Below are 20,891 nucleotides of genomic sequence, written 5' to 3' on the forward strand. Positions count from 1 at the left end.
TCACACACACACACATCACACCAGTACATGCGTAGACACATAGGGCTAAAAAGCTTCACCAAAACGGAGTGGTCTCTCGTGCCAACGTCGAGCGGTTGCTGGGTTTGTTTTTTTTTTTCCTTCTTGTTTTGGGCCAGTTTTTTGTTGGTACTACAGTGCCTCACCCTTTTTCACATTCACTGTGATTCGATGGTTACTTAGTTTCTTCTTTTTTTTTTGGTCACGAAATTTCAAACAAGGCACACAGCACGCACTTTAAAAAAGTAGACGGAAACCGCAGACTTTCGGTATGTTTCTTGCTGAAACTTTTCGGACCGCTGGTTCGGAGCAGGAGGTCGAGATAACAGGCAGCGGAGTTATTTTATCACTTTATCATCCCAACTGTCAACGGAAAACTCCCTTTCGAACTGGTGCTAGTTTGGGGTTGTGCCCGTTCAACCACCAATTTTACAATACCCCAATCCTAGTAGCCGTTGGTTGTTTGATGGTTTTGCGGAGAAAAAAGGCGTTTACTTTTCACGATACACTGTAGAACAACACACAAAACTAAACCACATCACAAATCGCGGTTTTTGCTTTATTCCGTTCTGCGCGCAGACCGAACAACACGGCTGGCAGTAACACGCAAGGTAAGCAAGGTGAAGTTTTCGGGGGGCGCGTGTGTGTGGTGAAAAATCTTGCCAAACTTTTTATCACGGGCACGACCGGGTGTGGTGATGGGAGAGAGAGAGAGAGCGGGGAGTGGCGTGATAAAAAGTATGGTAGAAAGAAAAAAACACTCGAGCAAGGGAGAGATCTCTTAGCGTAGCGCGACCAAATATATACCTGCAACGGCGGAAGGTTACTCGCTGTCTGACACTAGCCGAGCCGAGCGACCGACCGCATGATCCCGAGGATGTTAGCCTGCCATCGACGACTCTCACTCTCACTCGAAAATGTGTGTGTGTGTGAGCCGATGTTCCTCACAGCCACTAAATCCTCACAGCCAGCCAGCACAAGCCAATGCTCCCGGATAAACATCACCATTACTCGGCTTCTTTAGCTGTGCAACGAACTCGGCACGTTCTCTACTCGTGAAGTAGCTGCGTGAAAGGGAGCACTCACTTATACTCCAGTTCTAACGATAGCTTCCCACCCAAGACGGCACCAGGTGAGAGATTTCAATGAGCAGCTGTCGAGTGAAGTGAGACCGAGGTGAGAAAGAGAACGTGTGAGAGAGAGAGAGGGCGAGCCGGTTTTTCCACAAGGTCCGGACGTTGTTTTCGTACTCGGTCTGCCAGTTAATTGATGAGCTGTTGAGGGCCTCTCATCGAACTGTCATTGTGTTGCGGTTTTGCCGTCGGTCGGTCGGTCGGTCGGACGGTGTTGCTTTGCTGCGGTCTGGCGCGTGTTGTTTTCGATGAAAGTTTGAGTTTTTGATCGATTCGTTTTCTTTCCTCGTTTGCTTGTGTGGAGAGATGTGTATGGGAGCGATGAAGAACAGATGATAAGGAAAATTTTGTTTTGTAGATGCGATGCTTGTAAACAACGGACTAATTACGGTTGTTTTTTGTTTAATGGATGTGATTTTTGGGGCTGATCCTTGAAAAATGTTTAGCTTACAGTAATGTAAAAATAATTCCTTGAGAACAGAACAGGTCTATTCATTGGTAACGTAAATTTTATATCATCAGTTGATATTTGTTATATTCTCGTTACATTAATGTTGTAGTAGTTTTAATTGTTCGGTTAACATATGCTTAAAAACACTGCATAAAATAAATAAAAACAACATTCTGCTATCGAGAGAGGAAGCTGCTTTAAAGCTGCTTAAGCTTTAAAGAGTTTTATAACAACCTTTCCTTTGCTTTTTAATATGTAAAATGTAATTTTATTATTTTAGAGATTATTTTTCTAAAGATTTCAATAATGTTGAAATTTTCTTTTGAGTTGAAAAATAAATAAACTAACTTTTTAGAAACACAAAAGAAACCAGAAAACGAATTTAATACAGCGCCGAAAAAATGCAGCAAAAAAGCTGCTTAAAAACTGTTTAAGAGCTACAGCAGCTTAATTGCTGTTTATCTCCCGCAAACCGTCAGTACTATCAGCGATAATAATAGTCAGTAATAGCAAAAGCCAACCTAAAATATTTAAAAAAAAACATCCATTACCTTTAGTTACCGTTTATCTGTCCCTGCGCACGGTCGCGAGAAAAGAATCGCGTTGCTCACGATCAATTAAACGCTTCAACTCGTAAAACCAATTTACATTCTTACGCGTGTCTTCGGAATGATGACCATAAATAAGGCCAGCATAATGATGCCAGCCGAATGCTGCACGGTAAAAATCAACAAGAGCTCCATCATCGCTTGTTCCTTCGCTTCTAGTTCGCTCTCGCACACGCTCCGTTCCGTTTACACGTGTATTCCTTCTTAACATTTCGGCACACGGTTTCCAATGATAATAATGTTGATGCTCGAGCGGCTCACGTCAGATAGCAAGAAAAAGCAGGACCCGCGAACCCGATGATGTTGAATGATGCGTACCTCATAACGATAAACGTAACGCTGGGGGCCACTTCAACCACCCATCCTTCTTCATCCTCCCCTTTTTCCTCCCCACAGCAGCCAAGAAGAAGCTGGCTTAAAATAGAAAATTAATTGAATTCAAACCACGTCCGACGTTGTGTACCGCTCTGCTCCAACCGGTGCAGCCCAACCGGCGGTTTTTCCCCCTTTTCGTGCACGCAAACCAAACGCAACTCACGTTTTGCTAGCACCCCACCTCTATCTAGGCGGTACAACTGGGCGAATAATTTATGTCTCGTGCTAGGGCAATAATTGGTGGCCTAGGTGTAATCGGCGTAATCGTAGTATGCTTTGATTTTGATCGCTCCAGATGCATCATTGCTTGCTTGTTCCGTTCAGTGCAGAATTTGAATCGATTCATATCATAATGCGCCTCTTTTTTGATCAACAAAATTCACTTTCTTTACGTAAATACGCGTTCTCAAAAATTTGTGGCATAAATTTACGAAGAAGAAAGAAAAAAATCTAATCTCCGGTCGTCGAACCATCCCGGAAGCGTAGGATGGTGGATGATGATGTGAAAGAGATGTAGAGAGAGAGAGAGGGAGACAGACCAACGTCCAGAGCGCTTACTTTTTTCCGAACGAACGCGCGTAAGTAAGTAGAAATTAATTTCAACTTTAAATTGATCAAATAAAACCAATTTCGGACCCTCTTCCCCTCCCCTTCTCACTCTCCTGGTCCGTCTCGGCCCGGTTGGTGCAAGGCAATGGGCTTTCAATCGAGCGATTTTTACGACAAGCAACCGAAGGAAGCAACACCATTTCTCCCTCGGGGGTACGCATAAGAACAGAACCAACGAAAACGGTTGGTGCGTGAAAGAACATACCCCCAAACCCACCCACGGACCCCCTGTCCAGCGTCAGTGCCGTCCGTTTTGGAAACATTTTCGACGACGAGCCGACCCCAGCTGCGTTACACGCGCTGCCTGCGGCCCGACATTTGATGGCTTTTATGATGGCGCTTTTGCGTATCGGCTCGAGTGTCCTAGGTGGGTGGGGGTGGTCGGCAGCAAGAGAGAGTGGGGAGGGGGAGGAGAAATGGGGGACCAAAACAAATAAAGGACATTTTGATGCGCTTTTGATGTTATTGTTGGTAATATTGGAAAGACAATTGAGTATTTAGCAGCGTTTCGAAGAACTCGGGCCATGCTCTGCTAATGGAGAGCGGATGATAATAGTTGGATAACATTAAATTTCACCAGCAGCTGCGTTATTACGTTAGCAGAGCAGAGATATTAGAGTAGTTTGCAATAAGCTTACAATTAAGTGTGTTGCGAGCATAATGTTCTAGGCTCCACTGGTAAAGGACAAATTAGGTTGATATTGTTTGAAAATGATGGCCATCGATAGGCTTAGGCTTATTAAACCTCACAGCAGGATGGCCAGCTTCTTCTTACTAGAATACTAATTTACATTAGACTATAATCACTGAATTTCATTAAACTCCAAAGTATAGGTCCATGGGACCATCCGCCTTCATAGGTCTTAACATTCAGTTTCAAATTCGAAAACCCGCTGTTAAGCCAACAGAAGAGTTTTAAAATTATAAATATTAATCTTATAATACTTTTGAGAGGTCCTTATTCTGCCCTAAGAATAGGTAAAGGTGGCATCTTATAATATTATAATATTCTTTGGCATCTCGCCGAAGAAGACCTTAAGTTCTAAAAACAACACTTAGAAAATTGATAGACCCTCTAGAAATATTCTTCATGAGGAAATATCATCGCTTGTATCTTTAATGAAATGAGTTTAAAATCTGCAATCCGAAGCATACTTTAATACGATTTAATAATATTTTAATATTGGGCGGAGTAGGGATCGAGGCGATCCGGTGGCCGAGACGACAGCATACCAGTCTTTACATGGCAGGACCGGGGTTCAAATCCCAAACAGACCGCCTCCCCGTAAGCAGAGCTGACTATTTTGCTACGGGTAAAATCAAGTCACAGAAAGCCAGAAATGGCGAGACCTTTCAAAGGTTGCAGTGCCAAAGAAGAAGAAGAGTAAAGATCACCATCACGGAAGTACAAGACAGGACGGAGGAGACGGTTCCTGCTCCGAATTCTCCTAGGGATATTGTGTCGCCAAAAGCAGTGCCATCCAGAAGGTCTTCTCTTTCAAGTAACTTCTTGCAATCTTAACAATGTACATTGTATGATCATAGCCAACTAACTCCGTGCCAGATAACTGTCGAATGTCATTTTAGGCATCTTACAAAGCTATCCAACAAATCAGTAATGCTTGCCGATTTGATGGACGGGTAAATGTTCTGGTCGGAAGCCAAATTGCATAGAGGCCAGTGCCTCATCGTGATTCATCCTTCTCAACATTATCACAGAAGCATGAAATATTTTGGCACATATTTACGCTCTAAACATAGAATACTGTAGGGGGAGACAGTACGGACGAGATTCGATGTCCGATACAGCTGGGTGAAGATCAGAGCCGCTAGCACCTCGGCTACCGGATCGCCGTTTTTATCTTAATAAACCCTCTCTTTTTGTAAAATTCCGTTGTGCCGAAGCTCAGTAATGCCAAAATTTTAAATATTTTTTACTATAAAAATAGTAAGGGATGATATGAAAATGATAAGAAAGCCCAGACATTAAAAAACTCATCTCTTTATCATTTTATGTCAATTTCTGTTGTGATAAACGTTTTCAGACACGATCTACCTTGCCCCGCGTTAGCTTGCAGGGATGAGTATTTTCTATCCCAAACCTGTTTTCCAATGAAAAACAAACATACTTCCACACCTCCTGGAGTGTTTGCTGGTGCATTTCACACACACACGCTGGAGAAAGGTCAATGATTATGAATGCAGATCCTATAGAGACGCTGCCGACACGATGGCGCTCGTTTGCATACCTTCAAGGACGAAGATGCATACATAGAAGAGTTTCCATTCTCTCTCTCACTTTCGCTCCCTGTTTGCTCCACCACCTCAACTTAAAACCTCATCTGAGGAAAGTGTTTTCGACCAAAGGAAGGAAGGAAAACACCAGTTCACCCACACAAGCCACAGTCCGAACAGTAGGGGCAGTTGCATGCCAGTTAGCTATTATCCTTCATAACTTTAGTGATAAAGCTTTCCGGGTTGGCGGATCTGCGAAATAGCTTAATAATTGATGGTAATAAGCCATCCGTTTGCGAGCCCATCTCTGGGGTGTCTGTCTGTTTGGCGGCATGGTATCCTTTGCCCTTTCCCACCAACCTTTTTTAAATGCACTTCCAGCTTAATTTCAACACTCTACCGTCACCGTACCATACAGCCATACACAAACACACATTCCACAACGGGTGCTTAAAATTAAGTGCCATCATTACTGTCAAACAAGGCTCTGCGTCCTCGCCGTGCTTTCCGGTTCCAGCTTGTACTTCATTTTCCTGCCATCCTGCCATGGATGTAGGTGGTAAAAACATTTGCTCACTTTAGAGTGTAAGCGTTTGACAAACATTTAATCGTTGGCGCACTCTCGGCTCCGCCTGTTGGGCGACCGCCGTGCGCCGAGCCAGCGGTGAAAAGGCTAATGAGATACGAGATCGGTCCGAGGCAGCGAATTAATGGAATGTTTGTTTAATCATGAAACACCCGAACGCCGCCGGGCAATGAGAAGCTGATGATGATGATGATGATGGCGAATGGCGAATGGCGAATGGCGCCACACAACCCTTCGGGGCATTCAATCAATCGCCACACGCCGCGTACGGTAGCGGGATGGAATGATAATAATGTTGTCCCTCTCTTCAAGTTGAAACTTTCGTCTTCCCACATGAATATGTAATTATGTCCACAGATTATCGCACGTGGAGTTCTGTTTTTTTTTTTTTTTTTGTTATTAGTTTTGTTCCTGCTTTAAGCCCGCGTCCCGTTTGGGGTTGAGGATTATTATTATGGAGGGCTCGGGTGGGTAAAGGGCATTTTAATGCAGCATTTTTCTGCATAATTGAGTGGTTGTGTGTGTGTTTTTTGAAATACAGCGAACGATTTGTTTTTTTGTTATTAAATAGTTGGAATTAAAGCTACTTTATTGCTCACTCACGCACATATCTGCTCAATCATGCATTTAATGTTGATTGGTTGGTTTTTATTGAAATTGGATTAATATTTTATTTTTGATATCCTTATCAACATTTTCATCTCGTTTTTATTGTTTTTTTTTTTCAATAGAAATAAATCACAATGATTTTCTTCTTTTAGAATTTATTTGATTTAAGTCGAAGCCGTACAAGTGTTCTTCACACGTTGTAATTTTTATAAACTTAAAAAATCCGCTGCTTTTTGCATGCCTTTTTCCTTTCCTTTTCTTATCCGGTTCTGTCTGTCTTTTCTCTTTTCTGTTTTATTTCATTTCCGTGTTCAATTCCTTTGTTTTATAATTTTTTATTTTGATTATTTTTAGTCCTTTGTAATCAAGTTTTTTTTTTATAGAATTTAGTAACAATTTTACTGCTTTTATGCTCTTTTTTCTTTGTTAGCAAATCCACTCATAGTGTGGTGGTGATCGCAAGAAGTTTATTAAGCCACACTCTCACACAGTTAAGTACAAATGTTTGATGATGCATTTATTTTTACTAAGAATTACTTAAGTAGGAAAGTAAGTGTCTTTAAAACGTTTTCCCCCTTATATTCGTAAAATAAAACACACAGTCGTACACACTTGTTTAGCAAGAAAATATGATTTATTTTGCAAGATTTTATGTTTCTGCTTCCGATTACTATTGTTTGCTGTGTTTATTTAATTTAACATACACACGCACACGCACACGCGCAACTTTGATAGATGTTGTTGGGTTTTTTTATACCAAAAAGATACGGGGACATGAGAAGTGCAGTCTCTTTTATTTACCCTCGCAGTACAGTGGGGATAACCACTGTAAGGTTTGCTGAGAGCATTAAGCGGAAGGTAGATCGATTCAACGCAACAAACAACTCGTTGTGTAGTTGAGGGAAGCAATACACTTTAAATTTTGTATTTAGTAAAACAACCAAATGTGTTAAATGCGCCTCATGTCGGATTCTTTGCCCTTAGTGGTGGCCAAAACGGTAGCCACATTACAGACCAACGATTTGAATGGTTTACGTACGCTAATTTAAGCCCCCATCACCAGCATGAGCGAGTAAAGTAGTAAAATCAACAAGTGTCACCAGTGTTGAAGGAGGAAAGTGTAGCAAGATGCGAGCGAATCTTCCGACCGCCGCCGAATGAATGATAATCATGTTTAAGCACGCGGAACAACAACAAACTCTAGCGTTTTGCAAAACACATTACATTATCCAGGCGAATCCACAATCGAACATTAATTCAGCAGAGCTTATTGCGCCCTTAAGCCCTTACAAACTAATCACCGCACGTAAAGCGGATTCAGCTCGAAACCACACAATCTCTGCCACAAATACACCTAACCCAAACGAAAACAAAAAATGGAGGCAGCGAGCGCATACATACATACATACACATAGATCGGAAACTATTGACTAATGACTAACTTTATCGGCCGCGTTGCCTTTTTCCCACAGCGCATCAATATTTTATGTTTTGCTTCGTGTTGCTTTGTTTTAGAGATATATATATATATGAATAAGATTTAAGCATTTCAGCAGTTCTGTTTGGATTTGGGTCACTTTAACGGGCAGCCATTACATCAGAAAATCGTTCGGTTCGTCCTCTTCGCTGCTTTCCGCCTCGTCCACGTCCGCATCGTTTGGTCGCTCGAGCGCACGAATGCCGGACAGGAACTCGCGCATCGCTTCCACGATCGTGACGAGCGTGGTGCTGTATGCGCCCATGCTTCCCAGATCCCAGTCAGGGGCACCGGCGGCGGCGGCGGCAGCAGCACCACCAGCGGGTGCAGCAGCGGGACCGGCAGCAGCGGCACCTGCAGCAACAGCATTATTAGCCTGTTGCGCCGGTTGTGGTTGTTGGGCAGCAGCCGGAGCTGGAGCAGATGGTGCTTGAGCGTTAAAGTTCGGAAGCAGTGATTGAAAGAAAAGATGCAGCGGATCGTTCGAAAGGCGACTGTTGCTCGACGTTACCGTAGGTCTATTATAGAAAAGAAAGGCAGCAAAAAGCCGACGATTAATATGGGTTTCATGGCTAAAGCGAAGTGCTTCGAACCTGGAGTAAATATTGATGGAGTCTAGCGGAGGCAGCGGATCGTACATCAGCATCGGATCACTTTCCTTCTTTATGAACTGAGCCAGCGGCACCTTTTCCTTGAAATCCGACAGCACAATATGGCGCAGCACTTGCCTCGGTGGATTCGCATACCTGTTTGAATGAGAAAACAATCCAAATTCGCTCTTTTAGGAACAACATCCAAATAGGACGCTTCGGCTCTGTACCTTTGACTCCGCTTTGTTGCATACTCTGCAATAACGTCCTCTTTGGCATCCACCCGATCCAGCACCGCGTTCACATTTCGCTCCAACCATGGCAACAGTTCCGCATCGCGCCACACCAACTTCGACCGGCAAACGTACAGCGACATCAGCTGCTGAAGTGCTACGAGCGATTTATTGTACGCTCCCGGCCCAAAGTAGTTATGCCCGGCCACCCGACTATCCGCCTGTATCGACAGCTCATCCATCAGCGGACGCAAAACGCCCGGAAACATTAGCAGCGCGTACTGCAGCGCTTTATCGGCCGCTTCCGGGCGCTTCAAATGGAACAGAGCCATCGCGTACGAGTATGCCATGTTCGGTAGCTGGGACAAGTTGTTCGTGGCGTCCCATTCTTCGTACAGCGTCACCAACCACTCGTACTGTTTCGCCCGTATCGCATAATAGTCCACGACCAGGATCATCGCCAGCGGATCGTTGACGGGATCGAACGAGAGGATCAGTTTGGCCACCTCCAGCGCGGTCCGTGAGCATGCCCGCGACTCTAGGTGCTGCGAGTGTTTGAAGAGCGTGATGAACAGGGCACGATTTTCCTGCCGCCGATAGTCCAACCGGCAGTTGCCTTGCGTGAGGCTAAACATCGTGTGAAAGGACGACTCGAGGGCGAGCAGAGCGCGTTCGATCAGTTCCGATGCCATCGCGTGATCGTCCGTCATTTTGCACAGCTCGCTCAGCTGGATAAGCGAATCGACGTGGTACGGGTACTGGTTGATGATGTGTATGATGTTCTCCGAGTCCATGCTCTCGACGGCGTCGAGAAACTTTTGCTGCACCTGCCGGTACGAGGGACTGTGCTCGAACGCGAAGTAGATGACGTTCTTGTCGAAGATCGCTTTCGGACCGGTGGCGGACGTGGAGGTGGTCGGGTCCGGTACCTGCACCAGGTTCATGTAGATGCCGGACTTGCCGACCGGAGGCCAGGAGTCTTTCGGGTTCACCAGGTAGGTGGATTTTTGCAGCCGTGATGCACCGCGAGCATTGCGTCGTTTGTTCCTAGCGGAAAAAAGGTTATAGAAGCGGAGTTTTAGTAAAATTGCATCTAGCGCTACTAAAGCCCTCAACTAAACGAGTGACATGGGAGTGACCGCCTAAATGTATGCAATGAAATGTGAGAGTTTCGCGAGAGCTTTGTCATGCTATTTTAATCCTAAAATACAGTATTATTGATTCTCAAAGCAATGATTGCAACGGGTTCCCAAAATCAATACTTTGTGCCAAATAAACAAATCAAGAACAAATGGCCCAGCTGTTGCCATCGATTGTGTAATTCGCCCATCGCACCCACTGACAGTGAAGGGTTAAAACAACAACAAACAACAGCCTGTTGCACCGGCGTGTTTCGAAACAGCTCGCTCACAACAGAGCTCGATTGACCGTGTTGCTAAGCACTGGCCCAAGAGTCGACGCCTACTTCAACGCTCATAATACTCACTGTTGATCTCCGACGACCTTGCTGCCGAACATGCGCTTCATCTCGTACTGCGGGTTCAGATTTTTATGCTGCACGTTCAGCAACGATTTGGCGGACAGCCCGGAAACCACCGGTCCCCCTACCGGCTTCCCATCACCACCGATCACCCTTTCAGCATGCTGGTGGTGGTGCGGATGGTGATGATGGTGATGATGATGGTGTTGATCCGAATCACGCGGGAAATTGCCAAACAGCTTGTCCACCTCCTTTACCGTGCGCGTAAACTCATCCTCAATGTCGGCATTGTCCTCGCTGCTGCGCCGTGCCGAGCTGGAGATGTATTTGCCCGTCTTCTTCTTCTTCTTCTTCTTGCGCTTCTTTGCCTCCCCGGCCAGATGCATGCTGACCGGCCCATCCGCTATGTCCTTTTCCGTTTCATCGTTATCGTCCTCCTTTACCTCGCTTTCGGAGAGCGACTGTTGCTGGTTTAGCTGCGTTATCCAACGTTCCGGGCATCGACATCGGGCGGTTTTCATGAAAGGAAAATAGCAATTAAAATACGTAACCGCCACACACACTCACACACCGGAATCAAAGCTTCTTCCATGTACCAGATCGTATCGATTGATGTTGAGTTGCTTCTTGCTGTTGTTGCGGTTCTGACTGCTGGTGCTGTTGGTGTCGTAATCGGCATCGCCACCATCCGACACCTCATCGATCTGTTCCTTTATCTCCAGCTCTGCATTGCCCTGCAGCTTGCGCAGAATGCGATACGACATGTTGCCGTCAACAACATGCAACAGCACGCGGGCTCACACGCACGCAACGCTCACTACGATTGACACGCTGGCTGCACTTTTCGCTGCCGAGTCGCGCAAAAATGTTTCCGGAAAAGTACGGCAGGGAAGACGACGTACGGGAGAAAGTGTGCTCAAGATGGGATGAGGAAATTTTGGGGCCACATACACACACACGCACACAGGCGAAAACACACACGCTTTGTTGATTTCGGATCGAATCGATATCGAGCTTTGTTCGATTGCACCAGATGATGATGCCGACGTCAGCGGCACACAAAACAACAAATTATGACGACACACTGGCGAGCAGCAACGTTTGGGACAGAGGTTGGCAATTCCAAATTTGATTCCACTTCCTGCGTGCTAATCACAACAGTTGGACAGCCTTTTGTTTGTGTCTTCTCGGGCACACTTCTACTGAGCTGAGCGACGTACACGGTGGCGTTATCTTTATCGCTTACGATGAGAGTTGCTTTTTGCCTGTAGCGAAAACTTTGTCGATACAATCTACCACAATACGGTCCAACAGATAATATGCGTTTTGGCGATCGATGTACGAAAACATACGCACTACAGCTGTGGGGAGAGGCTACAATATTTTTGCACGAGTCGCCTCTTTTTTTTGCTTTCGGAATTTGACTGCGCAGTCAGGAAAAGCTCTGAAGGCTACTGTCAAAAGCGTGCTTTGAGGCGTTCCCACTGTGCGGAATGCAATTCGATGAAACTTTCCGACTGGATAATTCATTCCAGCAGCTGTTTTAAGTGATTAAATACTATTTTTGTATTTATCAAATACGAAATTATGAATAATCTTATTAAAAATGTATGACATAAAGCAGGAAACAATATTTTACAGCATCAAGTCCCACCGATTGTAGAAGCTTTTTCACCAGGTTTGTTTATTTTGACAAATCTGTCATCTATTTTGACAGCGATAGTAAAAATTTGCAAAACAAGAAAAATAAAGACCGGTTTTGCGGCTTCCCGGAGTTTTGCGAATAGAACCCAGCGTTAGCGTTTTGTTTTCACGTACATTTTAGCAATATTTGTAAAGCATGTCTTCACCTGCACCGAAATCGCCTGAGCTGTCGGACAAAAGCCGTAAATACGATAGGCAGATCAGGTAAGTACAAGGCGATTGCTTGCTCATCTGAGTGGTGCAAGCTCTGAGGCACGGTGTACTGATTCGGGTTATCTCTCCACACCAGGCTCTGGGGTGAGCATGGCCAGACGGTGCTGGAAAACGCACAAATCTGTCTCATCCATGCAACGGCCCTCGGTACCGAGATACTGAAGGGCATAGTACTGCCCGGCATCGGTGGTTTTACGATTGTGGACCATCGGCCCGTCACCGAGGAAGATGTGGGGTGCAATTTTTTCCTCGATCTCGACTCCGTTGGTCAACCGCGCGCGAAACGATGCATGCAGCTGCTCCAGGAGCTAAACCCGGATGTGAACGGAGATTACGTCGACGAGCACGTTGAACAGCTGATCGATGGACAGCCGGATTTTTTCCGCACCTTTGACGTGGTGGTTGCAACGTCCATTAGCGAGCGCACTATTGTGCGGCTGTCGAATGTGCTGTGGGAGCAGAACATTCCGCTGATAGTGGCAAGATCGGTCGGGTTTTACGGTGTGGCCAGGTTGCAGTTGCGCGAACATTGCATCATCGAAACGCATCCGGATAACAAACAGACGGACCTACGGTTAGAGCATCCGTTCGAGGAATTGAAGAAACATATGGCGGCAACGGAGATTACGAACAAGGTGCCGTGGTTGGTTGTGCTTTACAAATTGCTGCAAGAATGGGTAACCGCGCACGACGGGCGCTATCCAACGACGTACCGTGAAAAGTCGGAACTGCGGGAACTGATACGTTCGAAGATGGATGGAGAGCAGGAGAATTTCGAGGAAGCTATTAAGGCGGTCAATTCAAGCTTCGGTGGAGGAAAACCATCGGCCGCGGTGCGCGAGATACTAGAAGATGACCGATGTGTAAATGTTAACACCGAGGTAAGGACATTGTGCACGAACTTTTACCAAACATCGAGCTTTACCGATTGATCCTTTTTCACAGAGCAACGCATTCTGGATCATGGCACGCGCGTTGAAAGATTTTGTAGACAACGAAGGCAAAGGTTTGCTACCAGTACCCGGCGTTCTGCCCGACATGACAGCCGATACGAACTCGTACATTGGCCTACAAACGGTGTACCGCAATCAGGCCGCACACGATGCCGAGATCGTGTTCCGCCGCTCGCGGCAACTCCTGAAGGAGCTGAACAAACCGAACGATCTCATCACCGACAAAGACGTTCGATTGTTTTGTCGCGAAGCGGCCAACATTGCAGTCGTGCGCGGTACAAAAATTACGGACGAGTTCGATAAAGGTTACCACCGTTCGTCACACATTGCCAGCGTGCTGGAAACGCCCAACTCGCTCATGGGCCACTACATTGTGCTGCGTGCATTGGACCGGTTTCAGGCGGACTACGGTTGTTTGCCGGGTGAGTGTGAAGCAGAGTCCGACACGACCGGTATGAAGAGTATTGCGGCGAAGATGTTGAGCGAGTGGGGCATCGGAACACCGCTGAGCGACGATCTGGCGTACGAGATATGTCGGTACGGTGGGGCAGAAATACATAGCATCTCGGCGTACCTGGGAGGGTGCATTGCACACGAGCTGATAAAGCTGGTGACGAGACAGTACCGGCCGTTCGATAATACGTTCATCTACGATGGTTCGACGTCGCAGACGGAAACCTATAAGTTATAATTCATTAGCGTTAGTTGCGTGCTTCACAGCGCGTAAATCATACATACATACACACACCCACAGCCCATATGTAACGTGTCGGATTCGTTTTCGTTCTAGATCTGTCCTGGAAATAAAGAAGTTTTGGCGTAGAATTCGTTTGCAGTTCGCTTTGAACGGGAAAGAAAAGCCTCGAGAACAATCCCGGAATTGTGGAGTGCTATGAAGAATTAATTGAGTGCGATGATTTTGTGAAAAACCCAATAATTTCGTGCCGCAATCGAAAAAGCACCCAAATCGTGATTCAGATTTGAATCGAACTTCTCAACACGGCACTATAAACGCGCACCCGCTGCTGACATTTCGAACTGTCATTCCGGATGCATTTGCAGAAAGTTTCTTTCCACCAATAGCAAATCGACAGCCCCAGGACGGTAGGCGGAAGGAATTTGTGTGTTGTTATTTCGACGTAATCTTCCCTATTTCTTCGCAAGAGCAAACTCGCGAAATTCACGATTTTCTGCTTGCTGGAAGCAAACACACAGCGCCTGTGTGCAATTAAACGACGGAAAACGGTCAACGTGGTGTTGTTGCTCGCCGTTACCAAACAGAACCCCAATCGGTAGCGTTCGGTTCAGAACCTGCAGCGCGACTTTCACTTGGAACAGAACCAACACACAATAATGACTCAGTGTGTGGTGTTTGGTGCATAAAAGTTCAGTCATTTCAGTGTACGGTCGCAACATTATTCGAAGGATTCGGTACAAGCTTGCGAAAACAATCGAGCAAACAAACAGCACAGCTGGGTACCACTGGCTATCGAACCGGACCAGACGGACAGGCGTTGTAGAATAGAGGGGGAGAGCAACCGAAAATAGCAAACAGCGGAACAAGTGGAAGTAACAACAGCAAGGTAAGTCGAGGTGAGGCGCTTATCGGGGTGTGATTCACAGACCCAACACCAACAGTGTTATATGGTGATGACGCTTTTCGGTTTTGCAAGCTGTAATCGAATTATCGTTCTACGCCTACTGCTGGCGTGCGAATGTAACAATATTGACCGAGACGTACGAATAGTGTGTTGCCTTGGTGCCGCACTCTTCCAGTGTTGCTTGCTTGGACTGTACGCCTTTCAGCAAAACAAATTACATCAAGTTGGCCTTTTGCAGATGAGTTACGCATCATTCGACAATAATGCCACCACGGGCAGTTCAAACATTACCAGCGAGGCAGACTTTCAGAAAACGGCCCAAATCGTGGTGGCCAGCATCCAGAAGATCCTGCAAAATGGTAAGCCGCCAACATTTGCTATAGAAAAGTGCATTCAAGTATGAACGAAAATCCCGGTTTCTTTGTTGCAGTCTCGTCAATGCAGCGGATGGTCAACCAGTTCGGTACGGCACAGGATTCGCCCGAGCTTAAACAACAACTGTAAGTGTGCTATTGACTCGCTAGCAGCCTCATCTCCGGCTCGTATCTTATCTCGAGCATAACAAACAAAGCGTGCTACAATTGCGACATTTTGATACGCAATTCCACTACTTTGCATGGCCGCCCTATACTAAATCCGTTTTCCATTTTTTTGTTTCCCGCTTTAGCCATCAAATACGGTCCTACACACAGCAATTGATAAACGACACGACCAACCAGTTGAATGATTTGGTAAACTGTAAAGAGCGTCATCTAAAGATTCAGCGTGACCGGCTGGTGGACGAGTTTTCCAGCGCCCTGAACGCATTCCAGGCGGTGCAGCGAAAAACGGTTGATCTGGAAAAGAATGCCGTCCGGCAGGCGCGGCAAGCGAGCGGGGCGGCCACGACCCTAAACAAACCGCCCGGCGGTTCGCACCATTCGAGCATGGGCTCGAACTACAACAACAACCACAGCTCGAACAGTGGTGGCGGTGGTGGATCGATGTTTGAGGATAATTTCATTACCGGATCGAGGGGACAGACGCAGGAGCAGCTGCAGGAGGAGATCGATTTGCAGGCGCTCGAGGATCAGGAACGAACGATCCGTGAGCTGGAGGTAAGCGGGGGATTGGGAAAACGCCGCAACGGGAAATTGCATGCTAAAAATATCCGTTTGGCCTCTTGTTTTTCCTTTGCAGGAAAATATCGTTAGCGTTAATGAAATTTACAAAAAGCTCGGTGCGCTGGTGTACGAACAAAGCCACCAGGTCGATTCGATTGAAGCGTCCGTGGAGCAGACGAGTGTCTTTGTGTCGGAGGGCGTGCAGCAGCTTAAACAGGCCAGCCACTATCAGGTCAGTGGGGAGAACCGTTGGAAGGAGAGTGCGTTTGCTTTATTTTAATAACCACCATTCCTTCCTGTCTCATTTCGCAGAACAAAGCACGCAAGAAGAAGCTTATCCTGGCGCTGATAGCAGCCGCAATACTAGCGTTTATCATTCTCATCATTATTCTGAAGCATTAGCTAACTGGCGTGGAAGAGAATCTAACCGTACGACATATATTATAGAACGAAAATGTTTACAGTCAAACAAAACAAAAACCCGCGACGTTAAATGGACGAAGGACGACGACGGGGCCCCCTCGTCCCCTTCTTCCCCATCACAATCCAAAGCTCTAGCGCAATGTGCAATGCAAAATGTGTGTGTGTGTGTTTTGTGTTTAAATTATTTAATTAATCATCATTTTGCAAGCGAGTGTTTCGCACGATTGTATTTAGGGAGAAAAACATTGGGTTTGCAAAACACTGCTACCGGGCACACAGGTCGCGCCCGCATTCAAAAGCATTCCATTGGGCAGATTGGGACGAAAGACACGCACACACACACATCGCATGGTGGCCCCGATTTAATGATAATTATTATGTGCTCTTTTGTTCTGTTTGCCGCTTACTCTGAAATATACATATATTCTTGTATTGCTAGTTTGCTAGCGGGTGGTGGCGCCCGCCCGCTAGTCTCCTCACAAAATCAGTTGCTTTTTACTGCTAAAAGCCACCAGAAGAAAAGAACAGCCACAGCAATTCGTTTTTTTTTTTTGTAGTATTATGTCCCGTCCATTGTTCTTATCTGGCACGAATATGGGCATTACCGTTGGGAACGCTGCGTTACATGCAAAAGCAAGGCGAACTCAAGCACACAAGTTGAAACGTTAACGTAACGTATATTTCGACTGTGATACGGAGATGTTGGATTGTGGAGAGTAATAGTTTGGAATATTTTAGTAGAAAAAACAAACACTAAAGCAAATAAACTAGAAAAAGGAGAACGCAAATCCAAAGCAAATACATACGATACATTTGTTACGATGCGGCGCAGACTAGACCACACCAGACAGACGTCCGGTCTTATGTTTCTCCCTCACTCTCAGAGCTTTTATTAATTTTATTTTAAAAGAAACAAAAAAGCGCATGTGACACAACTGTAGGAAGAAAAGGCAAAGTTAATCAATAAATGGTACATGTTCTTCTCAAGCAGTTTGTGTTGGGTTTGTGCACGCGTAAAAAGAAATCTTGCTCCATGGCATGCTTAGCCCGTTTCCAACTATCGCGCTAAAACGATTTGCGCTAGCGAAAAAAGCGTTGCACCTTCAAGGGTTAACGCGCACCCCATGGCGGCCGGGATGTCAAATCCGTTGTAAATAAATAAAAACAAGCCGGGAAAAGGGCAAAGCGCCTGAATCGCACATTGTTTACACGATGAAATTCACCCTAAGCAGCGTTACCAAATGTTCCGGCCGGTTAGGAGTGTTGGGTGGCCTGGACCGGTTGCCCAACCTGTCCCTTCCGACGCCGGCAATAATATTCCACACAAAGGTAAGCAATTTTCTGTGTGCGGTCTGATCTGCCCGCTAATCTCGTGGTCTTACTAATCCTTTTCCCGGGCTCCGATATTCTTAGGGTGGCAGCATTCCTCACCTAAGCAAAGAAGCGTTCCAGCATGTCCACCCGGAACCGGCGGCCGTTCTGCATCTAAGCATTTCGAACACGCTCCACATGCAGGAAGCGGTCCGGGCAAGCCGTATGACGATTGCCGAATTTATCGCGCAAAACAGCTCTGCCACGATGCTGTTTCCTCGCGATCCAAGTGAGGTGCCCATTCCGGGCACACCGGAAAAGGATCTGCTTCCCGTGTACACCCGGAACGGTCGGAGAAGCATCAGCATGGAGCAGTACATGACGCTGGTGGAAGCGTTCCGGCCCGATGCGTACGCGCCCCTGTACGATGGCGATACGGATGGGAAGAGTTCGAAAAAGCGCGAACAGAAATCATTCGACCGGACGGAAATGTTTGTGGAACAGTGTCTGGAATGGCACCGGAAGTCGGACGGTTTGCAAGCGTCCCGCCTGATCGGTCCCGTCGTCGGTGGGTACAATGAAAAGTTGCGTGAAAAGTCCATTGAATTGTTGCGCAAGTCGGACGATCTGTTTGCGGGCTATTTAATCGATGGATTGCACATGAACGGGCCTGCGGTAGCACGGCTGGACGGAACGGCGGTATTACCGATCGTGGAAAACGTTTGCAAAGCCCTGCCAGAGGAGAAGGTTCGCCTCTGTTTCGGTTCGTACGATCCAACGCTTGTGCTGGACCTGGTTACGGCCGGGGTGGACATTTTCGATACGAGCTACGTTTATCTGAAAGCTGCCCAGGAACACCGGGCGCTGGTGTTTTCGTTCGATGTAAGCGCACCGGAGCAACGGCATACGACGACCGAGCTGGACACGACCGATGCGCAATGGGCGGAAGATTTTGGTCCGCTGCTGGCCGGTTGCCGGTGCTACACGTGCACCAAACATTCCCGGGCGTATGTGCACCATCTGTACAATACGCGTGAAATGCTTGGCCCCATTCTGCTTATGATGTACGTTAGAACTCTTCAGAACAGGAGAGAGCAAAAAAAGAAGGATTTCCCTAACAATAACCGATTGTTGCTACTTTCAGGCACAATTTGCACCACTACATCGAGTATTTCAAAGCGATCCGGCAACACGTGCAAAACGATAGCTTACCGGAGCTGAAGAAGCATTTGGCCGGGCAGAAGGCACTTCCACCGTATGAACCGCCGAAGGAGGCAGATAAAGTTCTGGTACCAGCTGGGGAGAAGGAAACCGGCGTTCCTGTTGAAGAAATGGACGATAAACTACACAAAAAGCAACGAGCGTAAGCGTGATTGTGAGACCGTATGAGAAACAACAAGTATGAAAAGGATAATAAGCCACCAGACCACGTAAGATGGACAAATGCTTGCTTTTCGCTCATTTGATGACACACTGACCTTCTTGTGGGCTTGCTCGACTTGGAATAAATGTCCGCCACTGTTCGCCACTGTTCGCAAATGGTGTGATATAAGTTCTTCGGACATCTCGTCCATGTAGCGAATGCTTCGTATCATCCTTCTTCAAATAGGAAGACAAAATGTGGTTATTAAATCACGTGTCTGGGAATAAAATATTGGGCTCTCAAAGGAACTGGCCTGAAATAATATTTTCTCACTAGAAAGTACTGTCGCTGGTGTAAATAATAAAATAAATTAAACTAAGGAGCAAAAGGGGCAACATGTTTCACATTGGAATCTTTCAGGACCGATGGAGGCTCGCCAGGCTCCGGTGGGCTGAACATGTCATGAGAATGACACCGGATGACACAGCCCGTAAAGTCCTTTCAGGCCGTCCACACGGACAGAGGAGACGTGGTAGGCCCAAACTGAGATGGAGCGAGGGCGTTGATGCGTCCGGCCGAACGGTCGGGATAGTCAGTCGATTGGCAGACGAAGGCGCTGGGCATTGATGGTTATAGCGCTGGATAAGTTAGTAAGTTATCGAGCTGTTTGTTGACCAAAGATTGATTCTTCTTCTTTTCTTATTCCTTGGGCTCTACAACCTCGAGAGGTCTCGGCCTAGCACATTTTTGGCTTTCTGTGACTTGATTTTACCCATAGCAAAGTAGTCAGCCCTACGTAAGGGGAGAGGCGGTCAAGATGGGATTTGAGCCCCGGTCCTGCCGTGTGAAGACCGGCGCCGTTATCGCCTCCGTCACCGAACCGCCGCAAGATTGATTGGTGATGTTTAAAACGGCTTTTTAGGTGAAATCTTTCCGCTGTACTCTTGTAATATGCACTGGAAGGACTTGTTCGGCCTACCGAAGCCTTCGAAAAGCTTCTGTTCGAATGAGAGAGATCCAAGACAAATTTTGAAGTCTGTAAACTCCAGACTCTAGCAATACGGCCAGGCCATAATAAAAAAAAAATCTCCAAACTCTGGGTTTCTATCAAGTCAGCCTTGGAAATAGCTCAGGAAGCTGTTCAATTCCTTGGCCTACCGATTGACCCGCAGCTTTCACCATACAAAGGCGACAGATCCTTAGAACTGAATTGAGGCTGTGGAGGCTATAAACGTGATGATGTACGATAGGAAAACAGGGCATCGGTTGACGCCAGTCAGTGATCTCAAGATGATGGAGAAGTTCTTCCTCCTAGGCACTATCGTAATCTCTCGAAGCTAGTCCTCTAAGGGACACCGGTCATGGGTTGTTAGAGGACGTTGATAGATCTCACCGGCGAATAAAAATAAATTAAGACATTGTGACGAACGCTGGAAGGATTCGCTTGTTGGACCACGTAATGCCCAAGGACCAGGGACGATTCTACCAGGATACCATAGTCAGCAACTCGCTCTTCTCTCTCTCTTCTTGCTTGGCTTAACGATCTTTTTAGGTCTGGCATACTAGACACTTAAAGATACCACGTAGTTGGATAGTCAGTCCCCACACCACAGGGGAACGGTCCGGATGGGATTTGAACCCCAGTCCTGCCACCGTTGTCGCGCGATCGGTTATGGGGAGCGTGGATCGAATTGATCGCATTGGGGGCATGAGCATAATGTAATGTCATCAGCAGTTCAGCAGTTCGCACAGTTTTTTTGTTTGTTAGGGAATATCTATTTCTAAACATATATCGAACTCTTTTGAATAAGTGGCT

The 20,891-nt window shown here is 46.5% G+C and overlaps 4 protein-coding genes across 5 annotated transcripts; 3 read left to right on the top strand and 1 right to left on the bottom strand.

The window, feature by feature from the left end:
- Positions 1–7,229: 7,229 nt before the first annotated feature.
- Positions 7,230–11,843, bottom strand: LOC118512874 (transcription factor 25). The gene is made up of 5 exons (XM_036057967.1): positions 11,001–11,843; positions 10,411–10,880; positions 8,922–9,971; positions 8,695–8,847; positions 7,230–8,619 (listed from the first exon to the last, which is right to left on the bottom strand). Exons 1-5 carry the CDS (start codon positions 11,166–11,168, stop codon positions 8,217–8,219), a joined length of 2,244 nt encoding a protein of 747 aa, XP_035913860.1. The 5' UTR covers positions 11,169–11,843; the 3' UTR covers positions 7,230–8,216.
- Positions 11,844–12,120: 277 nt separating this feature from the next.
- LOC118512875 (nedd8-activating enzyme E1 regulatory subunit) lies at positions 12,121–14,099 on the top strand. The gene is made up of 3 exons (XM_036057968.1): positions 12,121–12,312; positions 12,398–13,202; positions 13,267–14,099. The coding sequence occupies exons 1-3, from the start codon at positions 12,245–12,247 to the stop codon at positions 13,963–13,965; spliced, it is 1,572 nt and encodes a 523-aa protein (XP_035913861.1). The 5' UTR covers positions 12,121–12,244; the 3' UTR covers positions 13,966–14,099.
- A 232-nt stretch (positions 14,100–14,331) lies between these two features.
- LOC118512877 (syntaxin-7) lies at positions 14,332–17,388 on the top strand. Of its 2 annotated transcripts, none has more exons than XM_036057970.1 (6): positions 14,332–14,857; positions 15,114–15,234; positions 15,306–15,375; positions 15,543–15,972; positions 16,055–16,210; positions 16,291–17,388. In XM_036057970.1, exons 2-6 carry the CDS (start codon positions 15,114–15,116, stop codon positions 16,378–16,380), a joined length of 867 nt encoding a protein of 288 aa, XP_035913863.1. In that variant the 5' UTR covers positions 14,332–14,857; the 3' UTR covers positions 16,381–17,388. The 2 variants fall into 2 exon arrangements, with proteins under 2 accessions (XP_035913863.1, XP_035913864.1); XM_036057971.1 differs by having other exon boundaries at positions 14,341–14,867.
- Positions 17,389–17,484: 96 nt separating this feature from the next.
- Positions 17,485–19,146, top strand: LOC118512876 (queuine tRNA-ribosyltransferase accessory subunit 2). The gene is made up of 3 exons (XM_036057969.1): positions 17,485–17,730; positions 17,815–18,776; positions 18,857–19,146. The coding sequence occupies exons 1-3, from the start codon at positions 17,614–17,616 to the stop codon at positions 19,077–19,079; spliced, it is 1,302 nt and encodes a 433-aa protein (XP_035913862.1). The 5' UTR covers positions 17,485–17,613; the 3' UTR covers positions 19,080–19,146.
- The last annotated feature ends 1,745 nt before the right edge of the window (positions 19,147–20,891 follow it).

This window comes from Anopheles stephensi, chromosome 3, assembly GCF_013141755.1.
Source record: "Anopheles stephensi strain Indian chromosome 3, UCI_ANSTEP_V1.0, whole genome shotgun sequence".
Taxonomy (NCBI): Eukaryota; Metazoa; Arthropoda; class Insecta; order Diptera; family Culicidae; genus Anopheles; species Anopheles stephensi.